Source organism: Pogoniulus pusillus, chromosome 8 (genome assembly GCF_015220805.1).
Source record: "Pogoniulus pusillus isolate bPogPus1 chromosome 8, bPogPus1.pri, whole genome shotgun sequence".
In the NCBI taxonomy this organism is placed as follows: Eukaryota; Metazoa; Chordata; class Aves; order Piciformes; family Lybiidae; genus Pogoniulus; species Pogoniulus pusillus.
In genome coordinates, this window is record NC_087271.1 from 600,039 (window position 1) to 614,413 (window position 14,375).

A 14,375-nucleotide genomic window follows, 5' to 3' on the forward strand; every position below is an offset into this window, starting at 1 on the left:
CTTCATGTGCAGCCCCACGAGGAAGTGATCTGGAAGGGGGAACTGAACTCCTCCAGCAGGGATGCTGCTCCCCAACAGCCCTTCCTTGTCCACCAGCATGGGTTGTGCTCATAGAATGGCTCAGGTTGGAAGGGACCTCAGAGGGATCATCTCCTCCAACCTCCCCACCACGGGCAGGGACACCTCTCAACTAGGCTTGACTGCTCCAGCCTGGCTTTCAACACCCCCAAGCAGCAGGCAGCCACAGCCTCCCTGGGCAGCCTGTGCCAGAGTCTCACCAACCTTATACTAAGAACTTCTTCCTCAGCTCCAGTCTAACCCTGTTCTCCCTCAGCTTCAAACCATTGCCCTTTGTGCTGTCTCTAGACACCCTGATGAAAAGTCCCTCTCCTGCTTCTGGCAGGTGTCCCTGGCTGACTGCTGCACACTCAGAGGTCAGAGCACAGAGTGTGGGCACCCTCCCCTCCCCTGCTGTTGGCGCAAGCTCTGGCCTGGCCCAGAGCCCAGGGGCTGGGTCCTGTTGTCCCACACACATGCAAGAAGAGAAGTTTGTTTTAAAAACAGTGGTGTAAAAGAAGAGCTTTCAGCAGTGGAAACAAACCATCAGCCAGCTTCGGGCATGTGCCCTTGGGCTTCCTGCTGCTGCTTCTACTAACGCTGGGCTTCATTTGGCAAACAGTGAAGCCCCAGAAAGAAGAGATAAGCAGAGATGTGCAAAGAGGTGCACAGCAGCAGAGAGGGGCTGAAGAGCAGAAGCCACCAAAGCTGGCTCTCACCTTATTTTGGTGACTAACAGCCTCCTGCTAGGACAAGAATTAATTTCTGTGGCGTGACCTGAGGACAGATGAATAAAAGCAAAGCTTAATAGCACAAGCACCATATTAAGCACTGGTTGTGCAGTTCTCCTCAGCACAATGGCCCTTAGCTGTTACTGCAGCTTGGCAAGGCAGACCCAGGAGGAAGCACCTCCCGGAAGGGCTTAAAGTGCTACCTAAAGACTGCAAAAGGCCATCCCTCATCTATCCCTGGAATTGTATCATGTGGATAATTACAGCCCATCACTTTATCAGTTATCACCTGAACTTTGCACAAAGAGGAGAAGCTAAAGGAGCCTAAGAGCTGCTGCAGAGCTTTGGCACAGCTGGTGATTTTCCAGCAGCCTCGGTAAGCTGTCACCTCCCAGAACGGGATCAGGTCACCTCTGCTGCCTCCCCCGCCAGAGGGGAAGCTCCCTGCTGCCTGCTCCCCGCAGGTGTGGGCATGTTCTGCACTCAGTAAGCAGACACAGCTCCCACAGCTTAGTTCAAGCCTGGTGGAAGGAAACAGTGTTAGAAGATTAGCCCTTGCTTAGCATCTTGTACATGGGGAGGTGGAGAAACCTGTCAGGAGGCAGCTCTGATCCTCGGTATGCAGCAGCTCAGCCACCATACCTGCAACACCCAGTCCACAGTCCCCGGACTGGCACTGCCAGTGGAGAGCACAGCCCAGGTCACGCTTGGAATGTCATAGTCTTTGCGTCAAGAGCCAGGAAGGCAGAGGCAGGGAGCAGCCCTGGCTGTAGCTCCTAGTTGTGGTGCTGAAGGCAGCAGAGAGGCGAGCAGGGAGTCCCAGCAGCGGCGCCAGCTTTCCGCACCTGCTGCACTAACCCAGGCCAGAGTGCTGCAGCGCTTGCTCTCTGCTGCACCAAAGCTGGCCTAATCCGTGACTGCAAGCCTCGCCTGCTGAGCAGCTCAGGAGAAGATGCTGCACAGAGATGGAGATCTGCCACAGCACAGGATCCGGAGCAGCTCAGCTCTGGGGCACGTTCAGCTGCTTTGACTTACTCTGGACAGGAGCCAACCTGAGGCGACCTCTCGGAGCTTGTCGCCTGCAGGGCGGCCCCGGAAGGCTCAAGAGAAGAGGATCAACAAGACAAGAGTGTGGCAGTGTAATGATTACACTGGGTTTCTGTGAAAGGAGTAACTTTATTCCACTGACCAGGAATCCCAGGACTGCCTATTTTCCAGTGCCAAATGTCTCCCTTATTCGTCACAGTACCTCCCCAAGGCTCACAGGCAGGCTGTGGCTGCTCCTCACGGAACCTTTTGTAAGCTGTATAAAAACAGGGTTTCTTTGCTTTTTTTGTCTTTTATCATCCAAAAAAGATTGGCAGTAAAAATTACAACATAGAAATGCATCACAATTTACACAAAAACGAATTCTTTTGTTGTCTGTTGGTGGCTGTTGTTGAACTCTAGTTTCCAAAAACAAAAATAATCTTCAGCAGGTTCAAATGACAGCAGCTGGAAACAAACAAACCAACCAAACCAAACCAAACCAAACCGACCAAGAATCAAATAAACCAAAGGGAAAAAACCCAACCCAAACCACACTGACTTTGTACAAGCATGAGCAGAACCATGAAAAAGTTTGTATTGGTTTCAAGTATCCAGTGGTGATGGAGCCATCCTGAGGCAGTTCTCTCATCCGTGCTTCTCTGTGGTAAGGGAGGAGGACCTTGTTTCCATAGGAAATAGCAGGAACCTGAAGTGAGAAGTGGTGCCAAGCTGCAGGAACGTCACCAGCTCCTGGTGCCAAGCTGCAGGAATGTTACCAGCTTCTTCTGTCGCCATCACCGCTGCCTACTGACTTCCTGGGATGATTTACGTGCCTCCCCCCCCGGCCCCATCAACAAGAGCATGAGGGGTGGGGGAAGGAAGCAAGGGGATATCCATAAGAAATGATTTATTCCAAGTGGATTTTAAACATCCCATTTCAAATGTCCCAGCACAGGATGGGAAACGCTTCTAAGATGCTGACTCTGGCATGTGCCTGAGATGTCGCTCCGGAAAGGTTCACCACAGTGCCACCCATTGAGCTCCTTCCCATGCTCGGTGCTGGCTCTCCTAACCCAGCTGAAGTTGCAGAGAGCTGAGCTCGGATCTGATGTTTGCTTCCAACAGTGAAAGGACAGATTAATGTCAACGTCAGTGCACGCTGCTGAAAAGCTGCCTGCTGCTGCTGGCCCCAGCAACAGGCTGTAAAGAAAAAGACAAGAAAAGGGCAAAAAAAGGCACTTTTTGGCCGGTTGTGCCTTGAGCTTGGCAAACTGATCTCTTCTGGAGGTCACCCAGGCACCCCTAGAGACCCCCCATCTCTGTTCACATACACGTGTACTTCTGGTTGCTTAACCTAAGGCGGGGTCCATAAATAAAGGCAAAAAGCAGTGCAGGAAATGTGACGAACGCAAAAGCATACGAAGGATGAAGAGGTGGCTGGCACAAAAGGAGCTCGGAGGACCCCGAGCCAGAGAGCACTGATGTGGAGAGCAAAGGGAAAAAAGCTGTGCTCCAATCATCTCAACTGCTCTCCAGTTGTCTGTGGGAAAACCAAAGAGAGGTGTGGGGTTTTTTTCTTTGAGTGTTGTCTGGCCAAGTGAAAAACACAAACAAAGCCAAATCCTTCTTCCCCCTCTGCTGAAGCTGCCAGAAAATCTGCACAGCAGTGTCCCCAGCCCAACCCAGGAACCGAGTCCTCACGGACAACCAATACCAACTTTCTCAGTGATTTCAAAGCAGAAGCAAGTGATTGCAGATCACATGGGTCAGGCTCCACCTGATTCAATATGTCTCCAGAGGTGAAAAAACTTAGTGAGTAAATCTGCAACAGAATTCCATCTTAAAGTGCTTTTTTTTCTTTTAACCTACTCATTAACTTGTTTTTCAATCCACCATCTCTTAATGAACACTTCCAGACCCACAGAGCAAAGCTGCCCAACCCATAGCTGCTACAGAGAAAGCTTCCCTCTCCTCCAGACCTAAAGCAAAGCTTCCCTTTCCTCCAGACCTAGAGCAAAGCTTCCCTCTCCTCCATACCTAGAGCAAAGCTTCCCTCTCCTCCATACCTAGAGCAAAGCTTCCCTCTCCTCCAGACCTAAAGCAAAGCTTCCCTTTCCTCCAGACCTAGAGCAAAGCTTCCCTCTCCTCCATATCTAGAGAGCAAAGCTTCCCTCTCCTTCAGACCTACAAAGCAAAGCTTCCCCCTCCTCCAGACTTACAAAGCAAAGCTTCCCTCTCCTCCAGACCTAAAGCAAAGCTTCCCTCTCCTCCAGAGCCAGAGCAGAGCTTCCCTCTCCTCCAGATCTAGCCCTCTCCTCCTGGCCTAGAGCAAAGCTTTGCTTTTCTCACCCCTCCCAATTGCTTGTGGTCTATGGAAGGGCAGGGAAGCTCCATTCCAAAGCTCCTTGAGCAAGCCATTCTGTAAGGAACAGTTTTCCTTCCAGAGCTATCCTCCTGAGCCTTCTCCAAGAGCAGGGAGACATATTAAACAGAGCAGTCCTTCTTCAACTCAGATTTCACAATGAAATGTAGCTCATCACACATCTTTACAGACATCTCAATAGTCCTATTCAATATCCTCAGAAAGGTTAAAAATTTGCCCTCCACACATAAGGGCAGTCTGGTGGTTGTCTTTTGTTGTTGTTGTTGTTTTCTCCTGTATAAAACCCAGAAAGATTTGTTTGCAGCATCACAGAAAAGCAACAGTTTTACATTCACTCATTTAATGTTCACATAAAAATTCAACCACTTAGCGCTTGGGTACTCGATAAAAATCTTCCTGTCTTCCGTGCCTGGACTGCCACTGCTGCAGCTGAAGGTGCAGTTTGCTAGGGCATTGATTGAGCTGAAACCTTGGTGGCTGGAAAGGAAAGAAAGAATTGCTCTTAGCTTTCAGGGAAGCTGAAACACCTCCTCCTGCATCGCCTCCTGTCCCAGAAAGCCTCTTCTCTTCCAGACTGACGGCATAAGCAATGGGACTCCAGTTTTGGTAGGTACCAGGCAAGAGACGATTGAGTTGAGCTGTTCCTAGGTATCTTCTAGGGGTCGACATCATCAAGGTCACTTTTAGGCTCACCAATCATCATAGGAGACTCTGAGCCCTTCAAACACACACAAGGGAGGGGGAGAGAGACGCAGCAGGTTACTCTCGGGAGGTGCACGACTGTCATCCCCGCAGGACCCCAGCCCCAGGGCCGAGCTGCCCAACCACGACGTGACAGGAGGCAAACGTGGCCTGAGCGCTACCTGCTGCAGATGCCTCTCTCCGTTCTCGTTGGCTGGACTGCTTTCTGACCCGTTACTGCTTCCAGACTGATCTTTCTCGTTCAGCAAGGCTGTGGCATAGGCCAGCGTGTCCTGAGGTGGGGAGAGTCCAACAGAGCGTCAGGGCCCAAGGTGCTGCCTTCATTTCACAACACCTTCTGCTATATATTTTGGTTGATTTTGACAGAACAGAGCTGCTGCAGTGAGAGAGCTAAGTCACCACAGCAACTGTGAGATACTGACTGACTGGGCAAGAACAGCACAGGCTGGGGGCTGACCTGCTGGGCAAAAGGACCTGGGAGTCCTGCTGGACAACAGGATGCCCAGGAGCCAGTAATGAGCCCTTGTGGCCAAGGGCATCTTGGGGTGGGTTAGTAGGTTGAGGGAGGTTTTTCCTGCCCCTCTGCTCTGCCCTGGTGAGGCTGCATTTGGAATATTGTGTTCAGGTCTGGGCCCCTCAGTTCAAGAAGGAGCTCAGGGAACTGCTTGAAAGATTCCAGTGCAGAGCCACAAAGATGCTGAGGCAGTGGAACGTCTCCCTGTGAGGACAGGCTAAGGCAGCTGAAGCTCTTTGGCTTGGAGCAGAGTATCCTGAGGGGTGCCCTCAGTCATGTTGCTATAGATGTGCAGGGCAGTGTTGGGAGGACAGAGCCAGGCTCTGCTCAGGGGAGTCCAATGATAGGGCAAGGGGCAGTGGACACAGCCTGAAGCAGAGGAGGTGCCATGGGAACATGAGGAAAAACTTTTACTGTGAGGGCAACAAAGCTCTGACACAGGCTGCCCAGAGCGGCTGGGAAGCCTCCTGCTGCCTGTTCCTGTGCGAGCTGCCTGGGGTGATGCTGCTCTGGCAGGGGTCGGACTGGATGAGCTTTCCACGTCCCTTCCAACCCCTAACTTTCTGCGGTCCTGAGTAGTATCATTCTGGTGTTACTTTTGTTCAGGAACAACCCCGAGGTGTGCCAAGGCAGAACTGGTTTAAGGGCACTGGAATGTGCTAAAGCTGCCAAACTGCTAACTGAGAAGCAAAAGGAAATGAAAGAGGCAAACTCCATCTGCCAAGGCAGGTACCTGTGCTGAAATGGTGCGCTGGAAGGTCTTTGCAGTTGACGTTTCATTGGAGACGTTGCTCTGTGGAGCCCAATAATGTTCAGACATCTGCAGAACAAGCCAAGAAAGCCTTAAAATTGCCACAAGAGTTTTACACAGCCACTTGTGATGGTGAACTTACAAGTCTCGGATGAGCTTCCCAAATCCTTTGGCAATGAGCTGTAGATCCGAGGCAGACAAGCACGCACTTTCAATGCAGGACAGTCAGAGAGGCTTCTGTCCCCCAGCTGAAAGCCAGCCACCAGCTCTCTTTGCCTGGTAGCTGGAGGGTGTGCAGGTTAGTGGCTGCCAGCTGAAGTGGCGCACTCCAGGCTCACAGGAGCCAGGGCAAAGTGCAAACAGAACAGCAGGACCCTGCAGATCTGTAAGCTGGCTGTGCTTCAGGAGAAGAGTGGCAACAAGTAGTGCCAGCTGCCAGCATCCTGCTAATCCTGCTTCATGTGCTCAGTACCCTTACTACTCCATGCATCTGACATCTGTCTGCAGCAGCTGGCAGGACAGACCGGCAGCCTGGAGCTGGGATACTGCCACGTTCTGCATGCTGTGCTGGGAGACCACGTGTGGCTCTGCTTGACACAGGCAAACCCGGGCCAGTTCTGCTGAGCTTTCAGTTTCTGGAGTGCCCTTGGCTAGTTACTGAACATGCATTGGCCACTCCAGGTTAAGTTTAGAGGGAAGATCAGGAAGCACAAGTGTAGGAGGAAAGTCACCAGGGAGTTAGAGCAGCTCTGCCATGAGGACAGGTGGAGGGAGCTGGAGGTGTTCTGCCTGGAGGAGGTTCTGGGCAGAGTGAATAGCAGCCTGCCAGCACCTAAAGGGGGCTACAAGAAGGCTGCAGAGAGACTGTTTGCAAAGGCCTGCAGGGGTAGGACAAGAGCAGTGGTTTGAAATGAGAGCAGAGCAGATTTAGACTGGATGTTAGGAACAAGTTCTGCACCAGGAGGGTGCTGGAGCACTGAAACAGGTTGCCTTGGGAGATAGTTGAGGCCCTATCCCTGGAGATAGCCAAGGTGAGGCTTGACAGGGCTCTGGGCAACCTGGTCTAGTGGAGGATGTCCCTGCTGAGTGCAGGGGGGTTGGACTGGATGAGCTTTGGAGGTCCCTTCCAAGCCAAGCCAGCCTCTGATCCTATGAAGCTGTTTCTGTCTACGGCTATGTTTTGTGCAAGGCTGTGGTGACTCTGCAAGGAATCCCTGCTGCATCACCACACAGCCAAAGGGAAATGGGTTTTGAGGAAGTGGAGCCTTCCAACACAAACACAGGGCTGCTGAAGGCTTGCAGTGTGGCAGGGAATCACCACTTTGGCCATTCTCACTTGGCTCATTCGCTGTGCGTGCACACGCGCAGGCCTACTGACGCTCCTGCGTGCAGTGCACTTAGCTGCACCCGAGCTGCCCTGCAGGAGAACGAAGCAGTGCTTGGTGTTTGCAGTCATCTCAGACAGCCATACAGAGACAGACTTCCTAACTCTCACGGCAGACAAAGTGGTTGCTTCTCCAGAGAACTGCGGCCAAATTACCTTTTTCTGCAGCCACTGCACAGCCCAGCTCCAGTGGTGAGAATTCTCCTTGAAATAATCTTTTGCAGTAGAACACCTTGGAAAGGGAAATGAGGTCTGTTAGCCACAAACGAGGCACTCTGGCAAACTGGACAATAAAAAGGTTCAGAGACTTGTCTGTTTGCCCTGCTGTGCTCTGGAGCACTGCTGCCACTTCAGGCTCTGCCTGTAAACTGTACAGTCTCGTCACAACTCAATTAGCAGGAGCAGGAGTGCCCAGGAGACTTCACGGCGCAGAGCCTACTGCTCAGACTCACGCACTGCAGAGCCACTGGGACATAGCCTAAGCAAGGAGGATTGTGCAATCATGGCATTTAAAGATCCTGGGATGGCTTCCCTGTGTTTGCCTTTGTCTCAGTGCTGGGTCTCTGCTCTACAGCAGGCTGTTGACCTTAGCCTTTATAAACAGCAATTAGCAGTTGTTCGGTGAAAAGCCCATCTCAGGCTCTGGTCAGTGAAGATTTCACTTCACAGTGACACATCGAGGCCTCCGAGCACCACTTACACAAGATAAAATCGATCAAAAGCAGAAAGAGTAGCAGCCTAAGTGCAGAGAGGGGCTAAGGCAGGGACGAGGCTGACCTCCACAGCCTGTTACTCACTTCTGAGCCAGAGTCACAAGGAACTTGACACACTGGTAGCAACGGCTGCTGTCCACATGGTTGCTGTGATGCATCAAGGCTGTGGGGCAGGAACAGATTAAAAAGCACAGTTCAGATTTCTGTGTACCACTCAGTCTGAAACAACAAGATGAAGCTAAACAAGATGAAGCCCAGAGGAAAGGGACCTGGGGTGCTGATGGACGAGAAGCTCAGCATCAGTTGCCAGTGTGCACTTGCAGCCCAGAGAGCCAAACAGATCCTGGCCTGTGTCAAGTGTGGCCAGCAGGTCGGGGGAGACCTTAGTGTGGCCTTCCAGACAGGAAAGCTGGGGAGGGACTTTTTAGGGTGTCAGGCAGTGAGAGGACTCGGGGGAATGGAGCAAACCTAGAAGTGGGGAGATTCAGATTGGACATTAGGAAGAAGTTCTTCACCATGAAGGTGGTGAGAGCCTGGAAGGGTTGCCCAGGGAGGTGGTGGGAGCCTCATGCCTGAAAGTTTTTAAGGCCAGTCTGGATGTGTCTCTGGACAACCTGATCCTGAACTGGGGAGCCCAAAACTGGACACAGTGTTCCAGGTGTGGTCTCAGCAGGGCAAAGGAGAGGAGGAGCAGAACCTCCCCAGCCCTCTGGCCACACTTCTCCTGTTGCCCCCCAGGCTGCCACTGGCTCTCTTGGCCACAAGGGCACATTGCTGGCCCATGCAGAACTTGCTGCCCACCAGCACTCCAAGGTCTTTGTCCACAGAGCTGCTCTCCAGCAGGGCAGCCCCAACCTGTGCTGGTGCCTGTTGCTATTCCTCCCCAGATGCAGGACCCTGCACTTGTCCTTACTGAACTTCATGTGGTTGAAGCTGCTCTGCTGCTGGCAGCCAGCAAAGAAACGCAGTGAATTCCCTGAAGCTGGCAAACAGCTGCCAGAGAAGTGAGAGCTGCCACTTGCCCTACTGTCCAGGCACAGCAGACAATGCCAATCACAGAGGTGCTGCACTGCAGATGGTGCACAAACACCCTGCTGAGGACCATGGGAAAAGCCTTTTTTGCCTATTTCCTTTCTTGGAGCAAAGCTGAAAAGTATGACAGATAGGTCATGGCCCACAAGAAGTGAGACTAGAAGCTGCTCACTGCTGCTGCAAGGGAACTCCAGATAAAACCACAGCTTTCACTCCCCAAACTCACAGCAGCTCTTGAAGCCTTCAGCATCAAAATCCAATTGAATAATTGCACCTCTGCTCTGTAGAGGAAAATAGGTCATGTAGTGCCCAAGTTACAGAACAGAATTGGTCCACATGGGACCAATTTACTCAGAAATCAAGCAACCACTTAGCTGCTCTCTTACACTGCTGAATATTAGCTGCTCTTCTGCCAGTCATACATGGAAACAGAGGAGCACTGAAGTCTAAGAGAGAAAGAACAAAGCTAAATATTCCTCTGTGCCAAACCAGAATCTTTTGGTGAAAGCCACAGTCTGAAGCAGCTCCTCATGCTAACAGCTTGTGAAAGACACTCTCGAGCTGCATTAGCTCATCAGAGGTGCTCCTCGAGCAGCACGTGGCTCCCCTTGACTCAGGAGAGGGAAGCTCTCATCCCTTCTGGGACTTCTCTCTGCCTTTTGGGTGCTTGAATCAAGTTTCTGCGTGCAGTGGAGGGAGCACACTCGGTTTGAGCAGCCAACAATGGGAGCCATCTGTCAGAGTAGGAAGCTCTCCTGCAGTCAGCAGTGGCAGCACTCTTGCTGAACTACTTTCTTTTCTTGCTAATTAGGATGTTGACAAAACAAAAAATGGCAATTTCTTGAGAGATGTAGGAAAGAAATGAATTTTTAAGGTCACTGATCACAGTATCATCAGGGTTGGAAGAGACCTCACAGATCATCAAGTCCAACCCTTTACCACAGAGCTCAAGGCTAGACCATGGCACCAAGTGCCATGTCCAATCCTGCCTTGAACAGCCCCAGGGACAGCGACTCCACCACCTCCCCGGGCAGATGCATAGAGCTCTTCTGTTAACCCAAGGTAGCTTTTCCTCTTCCCTCACCTGCGTCTTCCTTTAAGAAGTTAGGGTTAAGGTTCTTTAAAATCACTTGTTAAGTATGGATCATAGAATGGCTTAGGTTGGAAGGGACCTCGGAGATCATCTGCTCCAACCTCCCCACCATGGGCAGGGACTGCTCAGCTAGACTCTGCTGCTCAAGGCCTCATCCAACCTGGCCTTCAATACCCCCAGGGAGGAGGCAGCCACAGCCTCCCTGAGCAACCTGTTCCAGACCTCAGAGAGAAGAACTTCTTTCTAAGCTGCAGTCTAACCCTGCTCTCCCTCAGCTTCAAACCATCCCCCCGTGGTCTATCTCTAGACACCCTCAAGAAAAATCCCTCTGCAGCCTTCCTGTAGGATCCCTGCAGCTACTGCCAAGGGAGTGCCCATTCTTCCCTGGTTCCCCTGCCTGCAGTTGCTGGAGGGAATTATTTTTCCCACTGAAACTCCCTTCTGGATTGCTGCCGCTGGAATATTCCAATGTGCAGTCGGTGTGTTCTTAGAGGGTGTGCTTTGGGGCGGTGCAGGCTAGAGCAAATACATCAGGCTGCTCTGCCTGAGAAGTAGCTTAGAAGGACTGGAAACTAGGTCCTATGTGCCCCATCACCAGAAGGGGCAGCAGCAGCCAGGAGTGCCCACCCACTGCCTCACTTGCCTATTAACCCATTTTCGGTTTCAAAGGCAAATCTGATGCGCTCTGCTTGTAGCGGATCCTCAGTAACCTGTTGGGAAAGAGAAGGCTCCGTGTGAGACACAGCTGCCGCTGCTAGGAATGGCTTAACCACCTCCACACGAAGCAAGACACAGGCCTGACAAGTGTCAGGCAGCACGGGTTATCAAGACAGCAATGAAAGCAGTAACACCCTCCCCAGAGAGAAGGATTAAAGCAGCACAGAATACATCTGGTTGGAAGAGACTTCCAAGAGCATCCAGTCCAACCCTCAACCCAGCACTAACTGGGTGTGGAAACTGACTTAACATCACCCATCAGTACAAAATCCATCCTGTCAAGTCTCTGCCCTTCACCTACCAGTATCTCGTGAAGTAACTGGAATATGTTCTTCAGTTCATGGGGTGGAGCAGTCTCCAGCTGAGTCTACATGTAAGAAACAAAGTCACTTAGCAAAACCAGTCCTAACGTGAACAATCACAAGACAGCTTCACAGAGCCCCGAAAATTCGGTTTGTCAAACAGCAAGAGCCTTAAAAATCCCAAACCAACACACTCTAAACCCACCAATAGGCTCCCAGACCCTGTAATGGGCAGGGGCTGCCCTGCAGGCTCCAGCAAAGGGCAGGAGCTGTCCTATCAGCCCCAGTGAAGGGCAGGGGCTGTCCTATGGGCCCCAGTGAAGGGCAGGGGCTGTCCTATGGGCCCCAGTGAAGGGCAGGGGCTGTCCTATGGGCCCCAGTGAAGGGCAGAAGCTGTCCTATGTGCCCCAGTGAAGGGCAGTGGCTGTCCTATGTGCCCCAGTGAAGGGCAGGGGCTGCCCTGTGGGCTCCAGCAAAAGGCAGAGGCTGCTCACTGTACAGATCGCTCTGCAGACACCAAAGTGTGCCCAAGGGCTAGGAGAGAGAGTTGTGCCCAAGGCTGGTGTCCCTACCTTGATGAAGTGCAGCACAGTGAAGGAGAAGTGCTCGTTGCAGAAGCAGCAGTACACCACCATCTCGATGAGAGCCGACAGGGGGCCGGTGAGCTCTCGCAGCGCATACATCACCTAAGGGAGAGGTGCAAACCCCGTGAGGCACAGCCACCGCTTGCTTTCCAGCTAAGTCTGTAACACAATGTGTCCTTTCAGGCAGGATGCCGCTTTTGCCCCAGCACCTGAGCTGAACCCCTGCTCTCCCAGCACTCTGTTTGGTTCCTGCAGCCCACCCGCACCAGTCTGGTCAAGCACGATCCGATCAGCCAGAGCCTTTCAAGTTGGCACCTCTGACTGACAACATGGGCACCTGCAAAACATCCTCAGCTGCCTTTGCTAAGTTTGCAGTCTCAAAGCACGCCCCTCAGCTTAGGGTTATACTAGAACAAGAAAGGCTGAATGAGAACCCAAAGGTCCCTTCTTAGTTAGGCTCAGCTTAGTGCCCAGCTGTCTGCTTTTGAGTATTCAGTGCTTTTCATTTCCAAAGGAATCACTTCAGAGCAGCTCTTAGGCTAGAGCAGGGCAGACTTTGGCACAGGTACCTCCATTAAGTAGGGCTTTCCCTCTGACAGGAACAACAAGGCTTCCACTTCTTCATGGAGCGCCAAAAGCGGACCTGAAGTGGCGATGCTTAGAGGCGGACGCTGCTTAGAGAGACCAGGAGCTATAACAGCAAATATAAAACCAATCCACTCATAAATTAGTTTGCTCTGCACACCTTGAAGACACTGCTGCTCGTTTGGCACCATGTGCTCTTTAGTGACATTTGTCTGGACTCACAGCTCACACAGAACCACTCCAAGGGACAGCCCCTTGCACACTGCAGCGTCATGCACTTCAGTGACACCCTGCAGCGGTCACAGCAAAGTGTTCCTATTTACTACTCAGAGCTTCAGCTTCACTTCCAATCACTGCTGCACATTCATCACACTCAGTCTTCCTTTGATTTATGACTGCTTTGTCTCCAGAAGCTTTTAACCCTAGACACAACCCAAATCATTCTTTTAACAGAGACAGCTTTAAATCCAGTCTTTGGGAAAAAGAAGGTCTCAGCTTACTCCTTTATTTGTTCTCTTTGTTTGGGTATTTCTGCCCCTTGCAAAAACTGTCTAGTGGTGGATTTAAGTGCTTGTTATTCAGTAGCACAGCCTAAACATTGCCCCCCCTTCAGATCAGCAAAAGGTTTAACACGTCTGAACAAAATGCAGCCTGCTGTGGTGTGAATCTGTTCCAGCTGTAGCTTGATTCACTCATAAGGAAACTTCTTTGGGCCCCTCAGTTCAAGGAGGACCTTCGAAGACAGTTTGGAAGAGTCCAGCACAGAGCCACAGAGCTGCTGAAGGCAGGGGAATGTCTCCCTGCTGAGGACAGGCTGAGGGAGCTGGGGCTCTGTAGCCTGGGGCAGCCTGAGAGGTGACCTCATTGATGCGAAGGGCGGTGTTGGGAGGACAGAGCCAGGCTCTGCTCAGGGATGTCGGTGACAGGACAGGGGGCAGTGGGTGCAAGCTGGAGCAGAGGAGGTGCTATGGGAACAGAGGAGATTTGTTTTCCCTGTGAGAGTGGCAGAGCCCTGAGGCAGGCTGCCCATAGAGGCTGTGCAGTCTCCTTCTCTGGAGGCATTCAAAACCTGACCAGATGCGTTCCTGCGTGCCACTGCGCTGGCAGGGAGGTTGGACTGCTGGATCTTTTGAGGCCCCTTCCAACGCCTAACACACTGAGACTCCGTGACACAACTTCCAGGCACATGGGAGAGGAGGGAAGGCACAGTAATGTTAGCACCAGGATCCTCCCCTGCCCTGCTCCGAGCGTCACTGAGGCTCTGCTGGCCACAGCCTCTCGGCACATTTCCAGCGCCGTGAAACCTCCCGGGACGTGTGCTAAGCAGCGCTGCCTCCAGCTCAGCGCTGCTGCAGTGCCCACACTGCCTCCAGCTCAGAGCTGCTGCAGTGCCCACGCTGCCTCCAGCTCAGCGCTGCTGCAGTGCCCACACTGCCTCCAGCTCAGAGCTGCTGCAGTGCCCACGCTGCCTCCAGCTCAGCGCTGCTGCAGTGCCCACGCTGCCTCCAGCTCAGAGCTGCTGCAGTGCCCACGCTGCCTCCAGCTCAGAGCTGCTGCAGTGCCCACGCTGCCGTGACACTGCCGCGACGCTACTGCGAGCCGGAGGGCCCGAGAGGCCAAGCCAGCGCCAGCACAGCTGCGGCTCTTACCGACACTCCTGCGCGAGGAGACGTCCGAGTGCAGCACCAGCAGTGCCACGGCGCTGTGCAGGTAGCCGAACTCCCGCGCCTGTGCCGAGCTCCACCGGCGGTTCTGCTTCAGCCAAACGAGACACTGAATTAGCCCTGGCTGAGCCACA

General features: G+C 52.5%; 1 protein-coding gene across 3 annotated transcripts in view; it reads right to left on the reverse strand.

Annotated features, from left to right (window-relative positions):
- Positions 1-1,944: 1,944 nt before the first annotated feature.
- USP24 (ubiquitin specific peptidase 24) overlaps positions 1,945-14,375 on the reverse strand; it is a 75,090-nt gene continuing 62,659 nt past the window's right edge. For 2 of the 3 annotated variants that reach the window (XM_064146924.1, XM_064146922.1), the window contains exons 58-67: positions 14,227-14,329; positions 12,562-12,683; positions 11,981-12,094; positions 11,408-11,473; positions 11,033-11,099; positions 8,349-8,427; positions 7,708-7,783; positions 6,150-6,236; positions 5,064-5,174; positions 1,945-4,918 (exon numbers count right to left, since the gene is read on the reverse strand). In XM_064146924.1, coding sequence (XP_064002994.1) covers positions 4,856-4,918; positions 5,064-5,174; positions 6,150-6,236; positions 7,708-7,783; positions 8,349-8,427; positions 11,033-11,099; positions 11,408-11,473; positions 11,981-12,094; positions 12,562-12,683; positions 14,227-14,329 — 888 coding nt within the window. In that variant the 3' untranslated portion in view covers positions 1,945-4,855. The remainder of the gene's footprint in view (positions 4,919-5,063; positions 5,175-6,149; positions 6,237-7,707; positions 7,784-8,348; positions 8,428-11,032; positions 11,100-11,407; positions 11,474-11,980; positions 12,095-12,561; positions 12,684-14,226; positions 14,330-14,375) is intronic. The other variant, XM_064146923.1, reaches the window with a different exon arrangement.